Source organism: Loxodonta africana, chromosome 16, assembly GCF_030014295.1.
Source record: "Loxodonta africana isolate mLoxAfr1 chromosome 16, mLoxAfr1.hap2, whole genome shotgun sequence".
Lineage (NCBI taxonomy): Eukaryota > Metazoa > Chordata > Mammalia > Proboscidea > Elephantidae > Loxodonta > Loxodonta africana.
The window spans coordinates 51,656,478-51,677,505 of record NC_087357.1 but is presented as its reverse complement, the minus strand read 5'-3'; the positions used below and the strand labels follow the sequence as shown (position 1 = coordinate 51,677,505).

The following is a 21,028-nucleotide window of genomic DNA, read 5'->3' as shown; positions in this document are numbered from 1 at the left end:
ATGATCAGCTACCTGGAAACCTGAGCTGAATTCATACAAGAAAACTGAATGGACTCCTAGACTGGTATACCTGATAACAGCTCTAGCCAGCTGGGGACAGGACACCAGAGCTCCAAAGGCAAAAATAATCAAGCTAGCTCACTCAAGCAACCCATAGGGGTATACCAAAACAAAACAAAGCAAGCAGCAATGACACAGTAAGCAAGCATAAACTAATACAAAAATTTATAGATGGCTCAGAGGCAACAGTCAATATCAAGTCACATAAAGAAACAGACAATCATCACCTCAACAGGCTCTCAAAACAGAATCCAGGGATCTTGTAGATGAAAGTGCATTCCTGGAATTACCAGATGCAGAATACAAAAGTTTAATGTACAGAACCCTTCAAGACATCAGGAAGGAAATGAGGCAATACGCAGAACAAGCCAAGGAACACACAGATAAAGCAACTGAAGAAATTAGGAAGATTATTCAGGAATATAATGAAAAGTTTTATAAGCTGGAAAAATCCATAGACAGACAGCAATCAGTTCAGAAGATTAACAATAAAATTACAAAATTAGACAACTCAATAGAAAGTCAGAGAAGCAGAATTGAGCAAGTAGAAAGTAGAATTTCTGAACTTGAAGATAAATCACTTGGGACTAATATATCTGAAGAAAAATCAGATAAAAGAATTTAAAAAATTGAAGAAACCTTAAGAATGATGTGGGACTCTATCAAGAGAAATAACCTACAAATGATTGGAGTACCAGAACAGGAAGGGAAAACAGAAAATACAGAGAAAATTGTTGGCAGAAAACTTCCCTGATATTGTCAAGGATGAGAAAATATCTCTCCAAGATGCTCATCGAACTCCACATAAGGTAGACATGAAAAGAAAGTCACAAAGACATATTATAATCAAACTTGACAAAACAAAAGATAAAGAGAGAATTATAAGAGCAGCGAGGGATAAAGAAAAAGTCACCTACGAAGAAGAGCCAATAAGAATAAGCTCGGACTACTTGGCAGAAGCCACACCGGCAAGAAGGCAATGGGATGACATATTTAAAAAATCGAAGGAAAAAAATTGCCTGCCAAGAATCATATATCTATCAAAATTGTCTCTTAAATATGAAGGTGAAATTAAGACATTCCAGATAAACACAAGTTGAGGGAATTCGTAAAAACCAAACCAAAACTACAAGAAATACTAAAGGGAGTTCTTTGGTTAGAAAATCAATAATATCTGCTATCAGCCCAAGACTAGAACACTGGGCAGAGCAACCAGAAGTCAAACCAGACAGGGAAATCCAAAAAAGCAAAGCAAGATTAAAAAAAAAAGCCCAACACAGGGTAACAGCAATGTTATTATATAAAAGAAGACAACATTAAAATAATAAAGAGAGAATAAGAAATGTAATCATACACCTTCCATATGGAGAGGAAGATATGGTGATACAAACAAATGAAAGTAAGGTTTCAATTTAGAAAAAATAGGGGTAAATAATAAGGTAACCACAAAGGAGGCAAACTATCCTAATCATTAAAATAAAAGGGAAAAATACAGACTCAGCAGAAACAAAATCAACAACAACAAATATGAGGAAAGGACAATATATAAAGAAAATCTACTCAGCACATAAAATCAAGAGGGAAAAAGAAACTGTCAACACACAAAAAAAAGACATCAAAATGGTATCACTAAATTCATACCTCTCCATAATTACCCTGAACGTAAATGGACTAAGTGCACCTATAAAGAGACAGAGAGTGGCAGAATGGATTAAAAAACAAGATCCGTCTATATGCTGCCTATGGGAGACACATCTTAGACTTAGAGACACAAACTAAAATTCAAAGGATGGAAAAAAATATATCAAGCAAACAACAATCAAAAAAGAACAGGAGTGGCAATATTAATTTCTGACATTATAGACTTTAAAGTTAAATCCATCAGAAAGCATAAGGAAGGACCCTATAATGATTAAAGGGAGAATACACCAAGAAGATATAACCATATTAAATATTTATGCACCCAGTGACAGGGCTACAAGATACATAAAACAAACTCTATCAGCATTGAAAAGTGAGATAGACAGCTTCACAATTATAGTAGGAGACTTCAACACGCCACTTTCGGTGAAGGACAAGATATCCAGAAAGAAGCTCAATAAAGACACGGAAGATCTAAATGCCACAATCAACCAACCTGACCTCATAGACATATACAGAACACTCTGCCCAACAGCAACCAAGTATACTTTCTTTTCTAGTGCACGTGGAACATTAGAATAGACCACATATTAGGTCATAAAGCAAGCCTTAGCAGAATCCAAAACAATGAAATATTACAAAGCATCTTCTCTGACCACAAGGCCATAAAAGTGGAAATCAATAACAAGAAAAGCAGGGAAAAGAAATCAAACGCTTGGAAACTGAACAATACCCTGCTCATATAAGACTGGATTATAGAAGACATTACGGATGGAATAAAGAAATTTATAGAGTCCAATGAGAATGAAAATACTTCCTATCAGAACATTTGGGACACAGCAAAGGCTGTGCTCAGAGGCCAATTTATATCAATAAATGCATACATCCAAAAAGAAGGGCCAAAATCAAAGAATTATTGCTACAACTTGAACAAATAGAAAGAGAACAACAAAAGAAACCTGCAGGCTCCAGAAGAAAACAAATAATAAAAATTAGAGCTGAATTAAATGGAATAAAAAAAAATGGAATAGAAAACAGAAAAAACAATTGAAAGAATTGACAAGACCAAAAGCTGGTTTTTTGAAAAACTCAACAAAATTGATAAACCACTGGCCAACTAACAAAAGAAAAACAAATAACCCTAATAGGAAATGAGAGGCGCAATATTACAACAGACCCAGCTGAAATTAAAAGAATCATATCAGATTACTATGAAAAACTATGCTCAAACAAATTTGAAAACCTAGAAGAAATGAATGAATTCCTAGAAACACACTACCTACCTAAACTAACACAAAGAGAGGTAGAACAACTAAATAGACCCATAACAACAGAAGAGATTCAAAAGGTAATCAAAAAACTCCCTAGAAAAAAAAGCCCAGGTCCGGACAGCTTCACTGCAGAGTTCTACCAAACTTTCAGAGAACAGTTAACACCACTACTACTAAAGGTTTTTCATACAATGTTAGGAGCCCTAATACAAGGCATAAACAGAATACAAAACATTACCAAAAATGATGAAGAGAAATCAGATAACTGGGAGCTCCTAAAAATCAAACACCTATGCTCATCTAAAGACTTCACCAAAAGAGTAAAAAGACCACCTACAGATTGGGAAAGAATTTTCAGCTATGGCATCTCTGACCAGTGCCTGATCTCTAAAATCTATTTGATTCTGTTAAAACTCAACCACAAAAAGACAAACAACCGAGGCGGGGCCAAGATGGCGGACTAGGTGGACGCTACCGCGGATCCCTGTTGCAACAAAGACTCAGAAAAACAAGAGAATCGATCACATACATAACAATCTACCAACTCTGAACAACAAACACAGACTTAGAGACGGAGAACGAACAAATACGGGCAGACAGTGATCGTTTTCAGAACCAGGAGCCAGTGTACCAGGCAGGTGACCTTCAGAGCCCGATTTGGGGCAGAGCCCAGGGGGGCAGACGGCACAGACAAGGGGCCCAGCCCTAGCCCCCGAACTCATCCCGGGAGGGAGCCTAGCCGGTTGGGCACAGGCCGGAGAAGTCCCCGGGAGGCAGTGACTGATCTTGGAGGGGGGAGAGCAGCGTCCCAGCCGGGGAGCCGTCCCGGCGGGAGGTTGGCGGGGAACCGGCGTGGCGCGAGCATGGGGATCAGCTACATTTCCCTAAAGCGACTCCGGGGGGGGCCCAGACGTTCGTGCGGGCGACGCCCACCCAGTTCGCGCGTGCAGTGCGGCGCACCGGAGGGAGAAGTCCCCGGGAGGAAGTGATAGGACTTGGAGTGGGGAGAGCAGCGTCCCAGCCAGGTAGCCGTCCCGCTGGGATTTTGGTGGGCGCGGGCAGGGCATGAGCACAGGGACCAGTTATATTCCCCTGAATTGACCCCGGGGGCAGGCCCATCCGTTCGTGCGGGCGATGCCCACCCAGTTCGCGTGAGTGGAGCAGCGTGCCGGAGGGAAAAGTCCCCGAGAGGAAGTGACTGGTCTTGGAGTGGGGAGAGCAGCATCCCAGCCGGGGAGCCGTCCCGCCGGCATTTTGGCGGGCTGGGAGGGGCGTGAACGGGGGGATCAGCTCTATATTCTGAGGTGCTACACTCCTAGCTCTCTGATCCCTCCCCCACCCTCCCCAGGAGGCTCCATTAACATCCGAATACCCTGAGCCAGAGGGAGAATTCAGATAGGGATCTGACTGCATTTTTTTTAGCTGATTACCTGGAAAAACTAGTTTCCCAGTGATGGCTCGGAGACAGCAGTCCATATCAAACCACATAAACAGACCATGACAGCTTCTCCAACCCCCCTAACAAAAGAATCAAAATCTTTCCCAAATGAAGATACAATCCTGGAACTATCAGATACAGAATATAAAAAACTAATTTACAGAATGCTTCAAGACATCACAAATGAAATTAGCCTAACTGCAGAAAAAGCCAAGGAACACACTGATAAAACTGTTGAAGAACTCAAAAAGATTATTCAAGAACATAGTGGAAAAATTAATAAGTTGCAAGAATCCATAGAGAGACAGCATGTAGAAATCCAAAAGATTAACAATAAAATTACAGAATTAGACAACGCAATAGGAAGTCAGAGGAGCAGACTCGAGCAATTAGAATGTAGACTGGGACTTCTGGAGGACCAGGGAAACAACACCAACATAGCTGAAAAAAAATCAGATAAAAGAATTAAAAAAAATGAAGAAACCCTAAGAATCATGTGGGACTCTATCAAGAAGGATAACTTGAGGGTGATTGGAGTCCCAGAACAGGGAGGGGGGACAGAAAACACAGAGAAAATAGTTGAAGAACTCCGGACACAAAACTTCCCTGACATCATGAAAGACGAAAGGATATCTATCCAAGATGCTTATCGAACCCCATTTAAGATTGATCCAAAAAGAAAAACACCAAGACATATTATCATCAAACTGGCCAAAACCAAAGACAAACAGAAAATTTTAAAAGCAGCCAGGGAGAAAAGAAAGGTTTCCTTCAAGGGAGAATCAATAAGAATAAGTTCAGACTACTCAGCAGAAACCATGCAGGCAAGAAGGGAATGGGACGATGTATACAGAGCACTGAAGGAAAAAAACTGCCAGCCAAGGATCATATATCCAGCAAAACTCTCTCTGAAATATGAAAGAGAAATTAAGATATTTACAGATAAACACAAGTTTAGAGAATTTGCAAAAACTAAACCAAGACTGCAAGAAATGCTAAAGGAGATTGTTTGGCCTGATGACCAATAATATCAGGTACCAGCACAATACAAGATCACAAAACAGAATGTCCTGATATCAACGCAACTCAAATAGGGAAAGCACAAAAACAAACAAATTAAGATTAATTCTAAAAAATAAATAAATAAACAAAATAATACACATAACAGGGAATCATGGAAATCAATAGATAAACTATCACAATAATCAAAAAGAGGGACTAAATATAGGAGGCATTGAACTGCCAGATGGAGGGTGATACAAGGCGATACAGAACGATACAAGTTAGGTTTTTACTTAGAAAAATAGGGGTAAATAATAAGGTAACCACAAAAAGGAATATCAATTCCATAACTCAGGAGAAAAGCCAAGAAAAACGTAACGACTCAACTAACATAAAGTTAAACATTATGAAAATGAGTATCTCACAATCTACTAAGGAAAACGTCTCAGCACAAAAAAGTATGTGGAAAAATGAAATGGCCAACAACACACATGAAAAGGCTTCAAAATGACAGGAGTAAAAACTTACTTATCTATAATTACGCTGAATGTAAATGGACTAAATGCACCAATAAAGAGACAGAGAGTCACGGACTGGATAAAGAAACACGATCCATCTATATGCTGCCTACAAGAGACACACCTTAGACTTAGAGACACAAACTAAAACTCAAAGGATGGAAAAAATATATCAAGCAAACAATAAGCAAAAAAGAAGAGGAGTAGCAATATTAATTTCTGACAAAATAGACTTTAGACTTAAATCCACCACAAAAGATAAAGAAGGACACTATATAATGATAAAAGGGACAATTGATCAGGAAGACATAACCATATTAAATATTTATGCACCCAATGACAGGGCTGCAAGATACATAAATCAAATTTTAACAGAATTGAAAAGTGAGATAGACACCTCCACATTTATAGTAGGACACTTCAACACAGCACTTTTGGAGAAGGACAGGACATCCAGTAAGAAGCTCAATAGAGACACGGAAGACCTACTTACACCAATTAACCAACTTGACCTCATTGACTTATACAGAACTCTTCACCCAGCTGCTGCAAAATACACTTTTTTTTCTAGTGCACATGGAACATTCTCTAGAATAGACCACATATTAGGTCATAAAACAAATCTTTGCAGAATCCAAAACATCAAAATATTACAAAGCATCTTCTCAGACCACAAGGCAATGAAACTAGAAATCAATAATAGAAAAACTAGGGAAAAGAAATCAAATACTTGGAAAATGAACAATACCCTCCTGAAAAAAGACTGGGCTATAGAAGACATCAAGGAGGGAATAAGGAAATTCTTAGAAAGCAACGAGAATGAAAAGACTTCCTATCAAAACCTCTGGGATACAGCAAAAGCAGTGCTCAGAGGCCAATTTATATCGATAAATGCACACATACAAAAAGAAGAAAGAGCCAAAATCAGAGAACTGTCCTGACAACTTGAACAAATAGAAAGTGACCAACAAAAGAACCCATCAGCCACCAGAAGAAAACAAATAATAAAAATTAGAGCTGAACTAAATGAATTAGAGAACAGAAAAACAATTGAAAGAATTAACAAAGCCAAAAGCTGGTTCTTTGAAAAAATTAACAAAATTGATAAACCATTGGCTAGACTGACTAAAGAAATACAGGAAAGGAAACAAATAACCCAAATAAGAAACGAGAAGGACCACATCACAACAGAGCCAAATGAAATTAAAAGAATCATTTCAGATTAGTATGAAAAATTGAACTCTAACAAATTTGAAAACCTAGAAGAAATGGATGAATTCCTGGAAAAACACTACCTACCTAAACTAACACATTCAGAAGTAGAACAACTAAACAGACCCATAACAAAAAAAGAGATTGAAACGGTAATCAAAAAACTTCCAACAAAAAAAGTCCTGGCCCGGACGGCTTCACTGCAGAGTTCTACCAAACCTTCAGAGAAGACTTAACACCACTACTACAGAAGGTATTTCAAAGCATAGAAAAAGACGGAATACTACCCAACTCATTCTATGAAGCTACCATCTCCCTGATACCAAAACCAGGTAAAGACATTACAAAAAAAGAAAATTATAGACCTATATCCCTCATGAACATAGATGCAAAAATCCTCAACAAAATTCTAGCCAATAGAATCCAACAACACATCAAAAAAATAATTCACCCTGATCAAGCGGGATTTATACCAGGTATGCAAGGCTGGTTTAATATCAGAAAAACCATTAATGTAATCCATCACATAAATAAAACAAAAGATAAAAACCACATGATCTTATCAATAGATGCAGAAAAGGCATTTGACAAAGTTCAACACCCATTTATGATAAAAACTCTTACCAAAATAGGAATTGAAGGAAAATTCCTCAACATAATAAAGGGCATCTATGCAAAGCCAACAGCCAATATCACTCTAAATGGAGAGAACCTGAAAGCATTTCCCTTGAGAACGGGAACCGGACAAGGATGCCCTTTATCACCGCTCTTATTCAACATCGTACTTGAAGTCCTAGCCAGGGCAATTAGGCTAGACAAAGAAATAAAGGGTATCCAGATTGGCGAGGAGGAAGTAAAGCTATCACTATTTGCAGATGACATGATCGTATACACGGAAAACCCTAAGGAATCCTCCAGAAAACTACTGAAACTAATAGAAGAGTTTGGCAGAGTCTCAGGTTATAAAATAAACATACAAAAATCACTTGGATTCCTCTACATCAACAAAAAGAACACCGAAGAGGAAATAACCAAATCAATACCATTCACAGTAGCCCCCAAGAAGATAAAATACTTTGGAATAAATCTTACCAAGGATGTAAAAGACCTATACAAAGAAAACTACAAAGCTCTACTACAAGAAATTCAAAAGGACATACTTAAGTGGAAAAACATACCCTGCTCATGGATAGGAAGACTTAACATAGTAAAAATGTCTATTCTACCAAAAGCCATCTATACATATAGTGCACTTCCAATCCAAATTCCAATGTCATATTTTAAGGGGATAGAGAAACAAATCACCAATTTCATATGGAAGGGAAAGAACCCCCGGATAAGCAAAGCATTACTGAAAAAGAAGAAGAAAGTGGGAGGCCTCACTCTACCTGATTTCAGAACCTATTATACAGCTACAGTAGTCAAAACAGCCTGGTACTGGTACAACAACAGGCACATAGACCAATGGAACAGAATTGAGAATCCAGATATAAATCCATCCATGTATGAGCAGCTGATATTTGACAAAGGACCAGTGTCAGTCAATTGGGGAAATGATAGTCTTTTTAACAAATGGTGCTGGCATAACTGGATATCCATTTGCAAAAGAATGAAACAGGACCCATACCTCACACCATGCACAAAAACTAACTCCAAGTGGATCAAAGACCTAAACATAAAGACTAAAACGATAAAGATCATGGAAGAAAAAATAGGGACAACCCTAGGAGCCCTAATACAGGGCATAAACAGAATACAAAACATTACCAAAAATGATGAAGAGAAACCCGATAACTGGGAGCTCCTAAAAATCAAACACCTATGCTCATCTAAAGACTTCACCAAAAGAGTAAAAAGACCACCTACAGACTGGGAAAGAATTTTCAGCTATGACATCTCAGACCAGCGCCTGATCTCTAAAATCTACATGATTCTGTCAAAACTCAGGCTGTGGAGAGATTGGAACTCACATACACTGCTGGTGGGATTGTAAAATGGTACAACCACTTTGGAAATCCATCTGGCGTTATCTTAAACAGTTAGAAATAGAACTACCATACAACCCAGAAATCCCACTCCTCGGAATATACCCTAGAGATACAAGAGCCTTCACACAAACAGATATATGCACACCTATGTTTATTGCAGCTCTGTTTACAATAGCGAAAAGCTGGAAGCAACCAAGATGTCCGTCAACAGATGAATGGGTAAATAAATTGTGGTATATTCACACAATGGAATACTACGCATCGATAAAGAACAGTGACGAATCTCTGAAACATTTCATAACATGGAGGAATCTGGAAGGCATTATGCTGAGCGAAATGAGTCAGAGGCAAAAGGACAAATATTGTATAAGACCACTATTATAAGATCTTGAGAAATAGAAAAAACGGAGAAGAACACATACTTTTGTGGTTACAAAGGGGGGAGGGAGGGAGGGAGGGAGAGGGTTTTTTATTGATCAATCAGTAAATAAGAACTGCTTTGGGTGAAGGGAAAGACAACACTCAATACAAGGAAGGTCAGCCTAATTGGACTGGACTAAAAGCAAAGAGGTTTCCGGGATAAAATGAATGCTTCAAAGGTCAGCGGAGCAGGGGCTGGGGTGTGGGGAACATGGTATGAGGGGACTTCTAAGTTAATTGGCAAAATAATTCTATTATGAAAACATTCTGCATCCCACTTTGAAATGTGGCGTCTGGGGTCCTAAATGCCAACAAGCGGCCATCTAAGATACATCAATTGGTCTCAACCCACCTGGAGCAAAGGCAAAGGAAGAACACCAAGGTCACACAACAACTAAGAACCCAAGAGACAGAAAGGGCCACATGAACCAGAGACCTACATTATCCTGAGACCAGAAGAACTAGTTGGTGCCCGGCCACAATCGATGTCTGCCCTGTTAGGAAGCACAGCAGACAACTCCTGAGGGAGCAGGAGACCAATGGGATACAGACCCCAAATTCTCATAAAAAGACCATACTTAATGGTATGACTGCGACTGGAGGAATCCTGCAGGCAATGCTCCCCAGACCTTCTGATGGCACAGGACAGGAACCATCCCCGAAGACAACTCATCAGACATGAAAGGGACTGGTCAGCGGTGGGGGAGAGAGATGCTGATGAAGAGTGAGCTAATTAAATCAGGTGGACACTGGAGAGTGTGTTGGCAACTCTTGACTGGAAGGGGGATGGGAAGATAGAGAGGGAAGACGGCAAAATTGGCGCAAAATGAGAGACTGAAAGGGCTGACTCAATAGGGGGAGAGCAAGTGGGAGAAGGGAGTAAGATGTATGTAAACTTACATGTGACAGACTTATTGGAATGGTAAATGTTCACTTGAAGCTTAATAAAAATTAATTAAAAAAAAAAAAAGACAAACAACCCAATCAAGAATTGGGCAAAGGATATGAACACGCACTTCACTAAAGAAGATATTCAGACAGCTAACAGATACATAGGAAAATGCTCTCACTCATCAGCCATTAGAGAAATGCAAATTAAAACTATGATGAGATCCCATTCCACTCCAACAAGGATGGCATTAATCCAAAAAACACAAAACAATAAATGTTGGAGAGGCTGCGGAGAGATTGGAACTCTTATACACTGCTGGTGGGAATGTAAAATGGTACAACCACTTTGGAAATCTATCTGACTTTTTTTAAAAAGTTAGAAATAGAACTACCATACAACCCAGAAATCCCACTCCTCAGAATATACCCTAGAGAAATAAGAGCCTTTACACGAACAGATATATGCACACCCATGTTTATCACAGCTCTGTTTACAATAGCAAAAAGCTGGAAGCAACCAAGGTGTCCCTCGATGGATGAATGGTTAAATAAATTATGGTATATTCACACAATGGAATACTATGCATTGATAAAGAACAGTGACAAATCTCTGAAACATTTCATAACATGGAGGAACCTGGAAGGCATTATGCTGGGCAAAATTAGTCAGAGGCAAAAGGACAAATATTGTATAAGACCACTATTATAAGATCTTTAGAAATAGTATAAACTGAGAAGAACACATAGTTTTGTGGTTACGAGGCAGGGAGGGAGGGAGGGTGGGAGAGGGTTATTTACTAATTAGTTAGTAGATAAGAACTACTTTAGGTGAAGGGAAGGACAATATTCAATACACGGAAGGTCAGCTCAACTGGACTGGACCAAAAGCAAAGAAGTTTCCGGGATAAACTGAATGCTTCGAAGGTCAGTGGAGCAAGGGCGGGGGTTTGGGGACTATGGCTTAAAGGGACTTCTAAGTCAATTGGCAAAATAATTCTATTATGAAAACATTCTGCATCCCACTTTGAAATGTGGCATCTGTGGTCTTAAATGCTAACAAGTGGCCATCTAAGATGCATTAATTGGTCTCAACCCACCTGGATCAAAGGAGAATGAAGAACACCAAGGTCACACGATAACTATGAGCCCAAGAGACTGAAAGGGCCACATAAACCAGAGACTTACATCATCCTGAGACCAGAAGAACTAGATAGTGCCCAGCCACAACAGATGACTGCCCTGACAGGGAGCACAACATACACACTGAGGGAGCAGGAGATCAGTGGAATGCAGGCCCCAAATTCTTGTAAAAAGACCAGACTTAATGGTCTGACTGAGACTAGAAGAATCCCGGCGGTCATGGTCCCCAAACCTTCTGTTGGCCCAGGACAGGAACCATTCCCAAAGACAACTCATCAGACATGGAAGGGACTGGACAATGGGTTGGAGAGAGATGCTGATGAAGAGTGAGCTACTTGTATCAAGTGGACACGTGAGGCTGTGTTGGCATCTCCTGTCTGGAGGGAAGATAGGAGGGTAAGAGAGGGTTAGAAACTGGCAAAATCGTCATGAAAGGAGAGATTGGAAGGAGGGAGCAAGCTGACTGATTAAGGGGAGAGTAAGTGGGAGTATGGAGTAAGGTGTATATAAGCTTATATGAGACAGAATGACTTGATTTGTATACTTTCACTTTAAGCACAATAAAAATTATTTTAAAAAAAAAAGGTATAAGTAGAACTACCATATGATCCACCAATCCCACTACTTGGAATATATCCTAGAGAAATAAGACCCTTTACATGAACAGATATATGCACACCCATGTTTATTGCAGCATGGTTTACAATAGTAAAAACATGGAAGCAACCAAGATGCCCATCAATGGATGAATGGATAAATAAATTATGTTATATTCATACAATGGAATACTACGCATCGATAAAGAACAGTGAGGAATCTGTGAAACGTTTCATAACATGAAGGAATCTGGAAGGCATTACGCTGAGTAAAATTAGTCAGTTGCAAAAGGACAAATATTGTATAGAACCACTATTATAAGAACTTGAGAAATAGTTTAAACAGAGAAGAAAATATAGTTAGATGGTTATAAGAGGAGGGAGGGAGTGAGGGAGGGAAAGAGGTATTCATTAATTAGAGAGTAGATAAAAACTACTTTAGGTGAAGGGAAAGACAACACACAATAGAGGCAAGGTCAGCACAACTGGACTAAACCAAAACCAAAGAAGTTTCCTGAATAAACTGAATGCTTTGAATGCCAGTATCAGGGGCAGGGGTTTGGGGAACATGGTTTCGGGGGTCATCTAAGTCAATTGGCATAATAATATCTTTTAAGAAAACATTCTGCATCCATCTAAGATGCGTCAATTGATCTCAACCAGCCTGGAGCAAAGGATAATGAAAAATACCAAAGACACAAGGTAATTATGAGCCCAGTAGCCTGAGATCAGAAGAACTAGATGGTGCCCAGCTATAACTAATGACTGCTCTGACAGGTAACACAACAGAGAACCCTGAGGGAGCAGGAGAGCAATGGGATACAGACTCCAAATTCACAGAAAAAGACCAGACTTAATGGTCTGACTGAGACTAGAGGGACCCTGGTTGTCATGGTCCCCGGACCTTCTGTTAGGCCAAGACAGGAACCATTTCCAAAGCCAACTCTTCAAACAGGGATTGGACTGGACAATGGGACAGAAAATGATACTGAAGAAGAATGAGTCTTGGATCAAGTAGACACATGAAACTATGTTGGCATCTCCTGTCTGGAGGGGAGATGAGAGGGCATCGGGGGTCAGAAGCTGGCCAAATGGACATGAAAAGAGAGAGTGGAGGGAAGGAGTGTGCGGTCTCATTAGGTGGAGAGCAATTAGCAGTATATAGCAAGATGTATATAAATTTTTGTATGAGAGACTAACTTGATTTCTAAACTTTCACTTAAAGCACAATAAATATAAAAATGTCTCTCTCTCTCTCTATATATATAGACATCAATTCAACTGTTTCTACATGTACAATTCAGTGACGTTGATTACATTCCAGTTGTGGAACCATTCTCACTGTCTTTTTCTGAGTTGTTCTTCCCCTATTAATATAAACTCATTCCCCCCTGAGGTTTCTATCCAGTCTTTTGAGTTGCTGTTATTAATTTGATCCCATGTAAATAGTTTTTTAAAAAAACATAATGCTCAAGGCAGGCATTTTTTACTAGTTATGGTAAACTGTTTATATTTTTTAAAACAAAAATTAAATTTATTGGATTTGGATTTCTCATGACAGTCTCATACTGCTTTTTTTTTTCCATTGTTTATTTGCGTGTTACTAAATATTTTAACATATCACGGTAGATTTTTTTTTTTTTTCAGAGGAGGGTTCTTTCTTTCTCTGGCTTTGCTCTTAGCCTTCTGTGATTTGCCCAACACTGTGACATGCAAGGTGTAGGTCACATGCTCCATTCAGTGTTCTATTAGAGAGCAGTTTCCAACTTGAGTCATGTGTGAACATGTGTCTTGTTTGTGCGAAGTCATCAACCCACATAATATTCTTTGGTTCCAGCAGGCCAGGGGTTTACCTTTTAATGAAGAACCACATGCTAGTCAGCTTTACCTGCTTAACATCTCCTTAGGCTGTATGGTCATGACGTAATCGTTTAATGACTAGTGTCTGGTCCTCAAACTCTTGATGTGTATGTGAACCTACAAAATTACTTCCATAGTATTTTATGATAGCATTAGCTTTACTGAAAAATATTCATTTGAAGCATCATTCTACTTTATAATATGCTAGATTTATTTTTAAACAGGCAAAACTATAAGCAGTAAAAAGTAGAGTAATGGTACATTTCAGAGAAAAAAAAGGTGTACGTGTATAAACAAAAGCTTGCCACCCATAAACCATGAACACGATAAAGGTAAAATCACTTTCTGAAGGTAAGACCCCAGGAAATACTTGACATTTTCAAGATGTTTGCCATTTAATATCATCATTTGTTTTTCCTTTTTTTTTTTTTTTTTTTGAGGTGTTTGAAAATTGTGAGCTACTGCTGCTTCTTTCTTTTCTTTCTTTTTTTAAAGTTAAGGGATAGGAATAGTAATGAGACGCTTTTCAGATAGACCAGTGTTAGGAGGACCACTTAACTGATTTCAAAATAAAAATAGCTCTTCTCATATTTACTCCTTTTTGTTTTTTTCTTTCAGACCTCCACAGCCACAGTAAATGTGGTGGTGACAGACGTCAATGACAATGCTCCTGTGTTTGATCCTTATCTGCCTAGAAATTTGTCTGTGGTGGAGGAGGAAGCCAATGCCTTTGTAGGTCAAGTAAGGGTAAGTGGAATATTTGTGCATCTACCTTAAATGTATTTCTAAAATGTATGTTTTTCTTACATTTTAATTTTAAAAAGAGGTTCAGCTAATGAAATCTGGTAAATGATGGAGCAACAGAATTGTTTGAAAGCAATGAGTAAGATCAGCTGGGTGTAAGGCAACACAGTAACAATGTGTGTTCACTTTTGACCACTGCGCTGGATACCACCATGATATTTTTCTGTAAAACCTGTCCTATACATTTAGATTCAACTTATTCAGCTTCTTGATTTACATTTTATAATGTAAATATCAATTAATTTGGGATTATGCCTTTCTTATTTAATGTATATTTTCATTTCATGGAAGCATAATGGAATATTTTAAAGAAATATATAATTAGCTGTATTATTAAGTATGGATTTAGAAATTCATATCTCAAAATACATACATTTTTATGTAAATTCACTTGATGATGTAAACATATCTTTAGCATACAGTATGCAGCTTATATTTCATACACACTCCTTGTCCAGCACATTCGAGATTCATTTCTAGGCATGTTCTCCTGGTTCCTGCCTGAACATATTACCCAGGTCCTGCAGTTATTTTGATGAGTTACTCCTTTACTCCTAAAACAGAGACAGTTCTTCCTTAGTTGGTCCATGTTGGGACTTGAATATAGTGCTCTAGATCCTCAAGGTTAGGGTAAATTTTGAGGGTAGACTGTATATTTTTAAGCATCTACCTCAGATGAGACTTCTGTGTGGTCTCCAAGCAAGAAAGGAATTCTCTATCAAGGAACAGCAAACCACCAGCTGCCCCAGCTCCAGGTTTCAAGGTCCCATTCTGTAATTATTTAACATTCTGTGTCAACTTGGCTAGGTTGTGATTCTTAGTGGTTTGGCAGTTATATAGTTTGGCAGTCATATAATGATGTAATCACCTCCATGATGAGATCTGATATAATGTGATCACCTGCATAATGCGATGTGCTATGAGTAGCCTCTCTGTTGAAAGGGAAATTCCTTGGGATTGTGGCCTGCATCCAATATAGGTGGGCTTTCTGGCAAGGAGGAAACCCTGGTGGTGTAGTGGTTAAGTGCTACGGCTGCTAACCAAAGGGTCAGCAGTTCCAATCCACCAGGCGCTCCTTGGAAACTCTATGGGGCAGTTCTACTCTGTCCTATAGGGTCGCTATGAGTCAGAATTGACTTGACGGCACTGGGTTTGTTTTTTTTTTTTGGTTTCTGGCAAGGCTCGTGGGCTTTTATGCACTCTGGATCCTGCAGCTGGCTCCTGTTCACCTAATTCTGGTTCTTGGGATTTGAGCTAGTGACTCGCCTGCTGATCTTGGGATTCCCCAGTGTCTGAAGCCCGTGAGCCAGTGGCCTGCCAGCTTACCTGCAGATCTTGGGATTTGTTATGAGTCAGGAGATGTCTCCAGCCTGAGTCATGGCCTTGGGACTTTGAGGCCTCTACACTGCGTGAGCTATTTCCTTGATATAAATCTCTCTCTCTGTCTCTCTGTTTCTCTCTCTCTTTTTATATATATTTATAGGTGCTTTGCTGGTTTTGCTTCCCTAGAGAACCCAGCCTAAGACACACTCCTTCCATTTTAGAGCCCTAACTTTATTCTAGGAGGTTTTCTGGTGCTTTAAAGTAAACCTTCTGTATAATTTCAGCTGCTCTTAAAATCAGACACAGGACTTGATTTTCAGTCCAATTGTTTCTCTGGCTGCAAAAATATGAGGGTTTCCTTAAATGCTATCACAGATGCCTTCTAACTTTCACACCAGGCCCTGAATTTTTGATTGGCTAGCTTTTTTTTTTTTAGTTTGAGCCTGGTCATTTTTTTTTTTTTTCCTTCAGAACATTGATAATACTTACAACTAATCAATTCCACAGTCATTAAAATTATCACAGTCACTATCTCTTTCAAGTCCTAGAGAGATTGCATAAGGTATACATCTCCTTCCACCTTTATTCTATTCCAGTTCACAGCAGAGGAGAGTCTTGGTAATTGTGCTGTTAGAATATGCCATGGGGTATCAAAGTGATCTTGATGGCATGTGGTCAGCAAGATTTCAAATCCAGAATTTCATCTTAGACATCTACCCCTCCTTCCATTACATCTGCTACCAAATGTTTTACTTTGGATCCTCCCAGAAGAAAACCTGGGAACAAAAGGTTCAGGTATAAGTAGATTTTTGACAAGTTCAGGTAACACTACTAGGTTAGTGAGGAAGTGATTCAGGGAAGGGAAGGCAGCCAAGGATGTGGGTGCAAATTTTGGTACTCTCTGTCTCCTGCACAGGCAAGCTACCAGCCCGCTGCAATTCTGATATGAGGGCATTCAGTCACACTACAGATACTAGCAGCTGGAAGTTGTCCAGGGCATACTGAATGCTCTGAGGTATTGACATGCATGGGGCACTGACAATTTCTGCTACACCAAGCAAACATAATGATAAAATCTGTAATAGAGGTATTGCAGAAAGCATAGAAAAGAGGGTGATCGTGGAGTTGAATCATGAAGGATGAATACTGGGGAGTGGAAAGTTGGGAGCTGTGGTGGTTAAGATTGTGTGTCAACTTGCCTAGACCATGATTCTCAGTGTTTATATGTAATCACCTCCATGATGAAATCTGCTGTGAGTAGCCAGTCAGTTGAAAGGAAGTTTCCTTGGGTGTGTGGCCTGCAACCCAATCTAAGTGAATGTTCTGGCTTTTGCCTGCACTGGATTCTGTAGCTTCCTCTTGTTCATATGACCTCTAGTTCTTGGGACTTGAGGTAGCAGCTTACCTACCAATCTTGGGATTCATTGATTTTCACAGCCTGTGAACAAGAGCCCTGCTCTCCAACCTACTGATCTTGGGTTCACCAGCCCCTGCAACTGCATGAATCAGGAGAAGCCTTTATCCTGATCCATGGACTTGGGTCATTCCAACCTCTACAATTGCATGAGCTGTTTCCTTGATATAAATCTCTCAGTATATATATTTATACACTTTACTAGTTTTGCTTCTCTAGAGAACCCATTCTAAGACATTTGGTACCATGAGTGGGGTAATTCACACTCTTCCTGCCTTCCTTGGATATGGTAGCCTTTTCTCAGACTTGCTCTCTGGAGTCAAACCCTGATTCCTCATCACCCTTGGTCACCATGGTACGCATGTAAACTACCATTGAAAGTTGATAGGGCAGACGTTCAAATGGGTCATAGCAGTCTTGCAATCGACCTGAGGTTGTCTGGAGTCACCTAAGCCACGGGCACCAGCCCCCTGGCAGAGGGGAGCTCACCTATATTAGTTATCTAGTGCTTCTATAACAGAAGTACCACAAGTGGATGACTTTAACAAAGAGAAATTTATTTCCTCACAGTAAAGTAGGCTAGAAGTTCAAATTCAGGGCATCAGCTCCAGGGGAAGGCTTTCTCTCTTTGTTGGTCTAGAAAAAAATTCCTCTTATCAATCTTCCTCTGGATTAGGGAGCTTCTCCATGCAGGAGCCCCAGGTGCAAAGGAAATGGTCTGTTCCCAGAACCACTTTCTTGGTGGTATGAGGTCCCCTGTCTCTCTGCTCACTTCTCTCTTTTGTATCCCAAAAGAAACCAGCTCAAGATGTTACTGCAATTTTGCGAGTTAGAGCTGCCTGCCACAAACAGCCAGTTCTTGAGATGGGGTGAGGTGGGTAGCAAGAGATTTATCATATATCAATATATGGAGACAGAGGGGGAATGATCTCCTCCTAAACCTGTCTGTCTCAAGAAACTAGAGGCCAGCTGGGATTTTATAGGGAAAAGGGATATGGATTTTAGAAACTGTGGAATGTCCGTTCTCTTTCTGTGTGGTTTCAGTGGTCATGTCTCAAACATGTTGATCTTTTCCTGCCATTATCCCATCAGCCCATCCTGGTGAGCATTGTTCTGTTTGACAGTCTGAGATAGATCGCTTGTTTTTCCACAGTCGTAGGGGAAACATTGGTTAACTTTTAACTCTTAGAGGAGCTAACAGCAAAATCCTACTTGGAGACAGAGACAGGCTAGGGAAGGGAAAAATAGTGCAGGCTCTGCTCAAGATATGGCTGAGCAGCCTGTTCCAAAGATACAATCCAATCCCGTAGATTGAGTCCTGCCTCAGCAACAAAACTACCACTCATCCCCCCTCATTAACATCGCAGAGGCAGGATTTACAACAAATGGGAAAATCACATCAGATGACAAAATGGTGGACAATCACACAATACTGGGAATCATGGCCCAGCCAAATTGATACACACATTTTTGGGGAGACACAATTCAATCCATGACAGGAGCAGCTGGGAGCAGTCTAGGGAAAGATAATTCCATGAGTAAAGGTATAGAATAAAGACAGAATAAGACATGTCATAATTATGAGAAATGAGATTTGTGACACCATGAACATTTCTCTGTGCCGTATTATAGAAGGTGCTGGGGGAACCACCCAAGGGTCTATTGCTGAGATGTGGCGTCATCAGGTTTGTGTTTTATAAAGATTATTCTGGAATGGGAGATTCTCAACCCCAAAAATATGAATTAGGAGGCAATTGTAATAGCTCAGTTATATGAAGCTTGAACTAATATAATACTCTAATCATAATGGCAATTATATTACATTACACATGTCAGTCTAGGATGCCACATTGATGCCATCTTTATCAACTATTCAGATAAACAGGTATTGAAATCATTTAGAATAATTGTCTTTCCCATTTTCCTTAATTTATTTAAGATTGAAGAGAGCCCATGTGGACTATACAACTAGTAACATATAGGTAGACATCAACATGATGATTAATTTTCTTTTTCATTTTTCTTATTTCTTGCCACTTCCCTTAGTGATTATTTGTCTGAAAGAATTGTGGCATAAATTTGTTTCTTGTTTCATAGTTCTTAAATTTGTTGAGAAATAGACTCTATAATTTTTGTTCCAGCACTAAAAATTGAAGTATGGACCCTAGCCCTTATAATATGATAAACCAGTAATGGTCTTGGTCTTTAGGCAATAACATGTTTTCATAAAACCTAAAATGATTTTGGAAAGTACAAAGGAAAAGGAAAACATCCAAAGAAGACTGCATCCAACTGATTCTGCAGAAAGTTGTAATGTTCATAGAATGGAATTTTGATGCATCATAATGGTCTCCTGTTGCTACCTAATGATAATTATATAATACGTTAATTTCACTAAATGACTCATGCACCACTAGTAAAATTTATTTTTAATTGTGATCAAAAACTGTTAAGACACACTTCAAGCCAGGATACATATAGTTAATTATTGTACTTAATTTGAGTTTCCAGCTTTATGATTATATTATAGTGATATTTGAATATGAATAATCTGATATTTGGATTATAACCTGAAGGAACTTTTTATTTACTTTTAAAGGTAACATTGTATTACCAAACTATATTAAATAAGGAACGCTTCTGAAGCAATATTTATGAATTATACAGAGCAAAATAGCTTCATGCAAATGATAAAAAAATAATTTCCAAACAGCAATGATTTAATGTAGAATTTACTATACACAAAGTATACCATACACTACATTTAAAGTTGAAAATCTTATCCAAATTCTCAAAGTAGTATAGCTGGAAAGAAAAGATGTGTACAGGAGAAAACCTAGCAAACATAATAAGACAACACTCTATGTCAAGTGTGAAATAGGTGATACAGGTTATTTACTCAATGAATGAGATACAACACTGTGGACTGAGTCGGCCAAGTTATGGAGTGTGGAAAAAATGGACATCTGCTATACTTTGGTTTTATGCTGAAAGAAAAGAAGAGATACCAGGCAAAGGGGATGTGATGCAAGTAGAACTGAGCTGAAGAAGGCAATCTGAGGACAAAAAAATCAATTGTTTGATACTAATGGAAGATGTGTTTAGAGAAGTTCTGCAAAATTGATTTAAAACAATGTTAAATTCAGATGGGTAAGGCCAGGGAGGCTAATGAAATAGTGGCTGATACAAAAACTTCATATCATCTCAGTGATACCTCTAGTTGTCAGTGTAGTGTTTGTTTAGTATCCATCATAATACTTCACAGGAGATAAAATTCTGAGGATCCTGACTCTGGACCATAAGCATGACAATAAGCCAAAAAAAACCTATTGCTGTCGAGTCGATTCCGACTCATAGTGACCCTATAGCACGGGGTAGAACTGCCCTATAGGGTTCCCAAGGAGGATCTGGTAGATTCGAACCAACAGCCTTTTGGTTAGCAGCCGTAGT

General features: G+C 39.1%; 1 protein-coding gene across 17 annotated transcripts in view; it reads left to right on the top strand.

Moving 5' to 3' along the window:
• Positions 1 to 21,028, top strand: part of PCDH15 (protocadherin related 15) — an 853,216-nt gene that overhangs the window by 548,548 nt on the left and 283,640 nt on the right. For all 17 annotated transcript variants that reach the window (XM_064269614.1, XM_023546967.2, XM_023546966.2 and 14 more), the window contains one exon: positions 14,656 to 14,784. In XM_064269614.1, the coding sequence (XP_064125684.1) occupies positions 14,656 to 14,784 (129 nt within the window). The remainder of the gene's footprint in view (positions 1 to 14,655; positions 14,785 to 21,028) is intronic.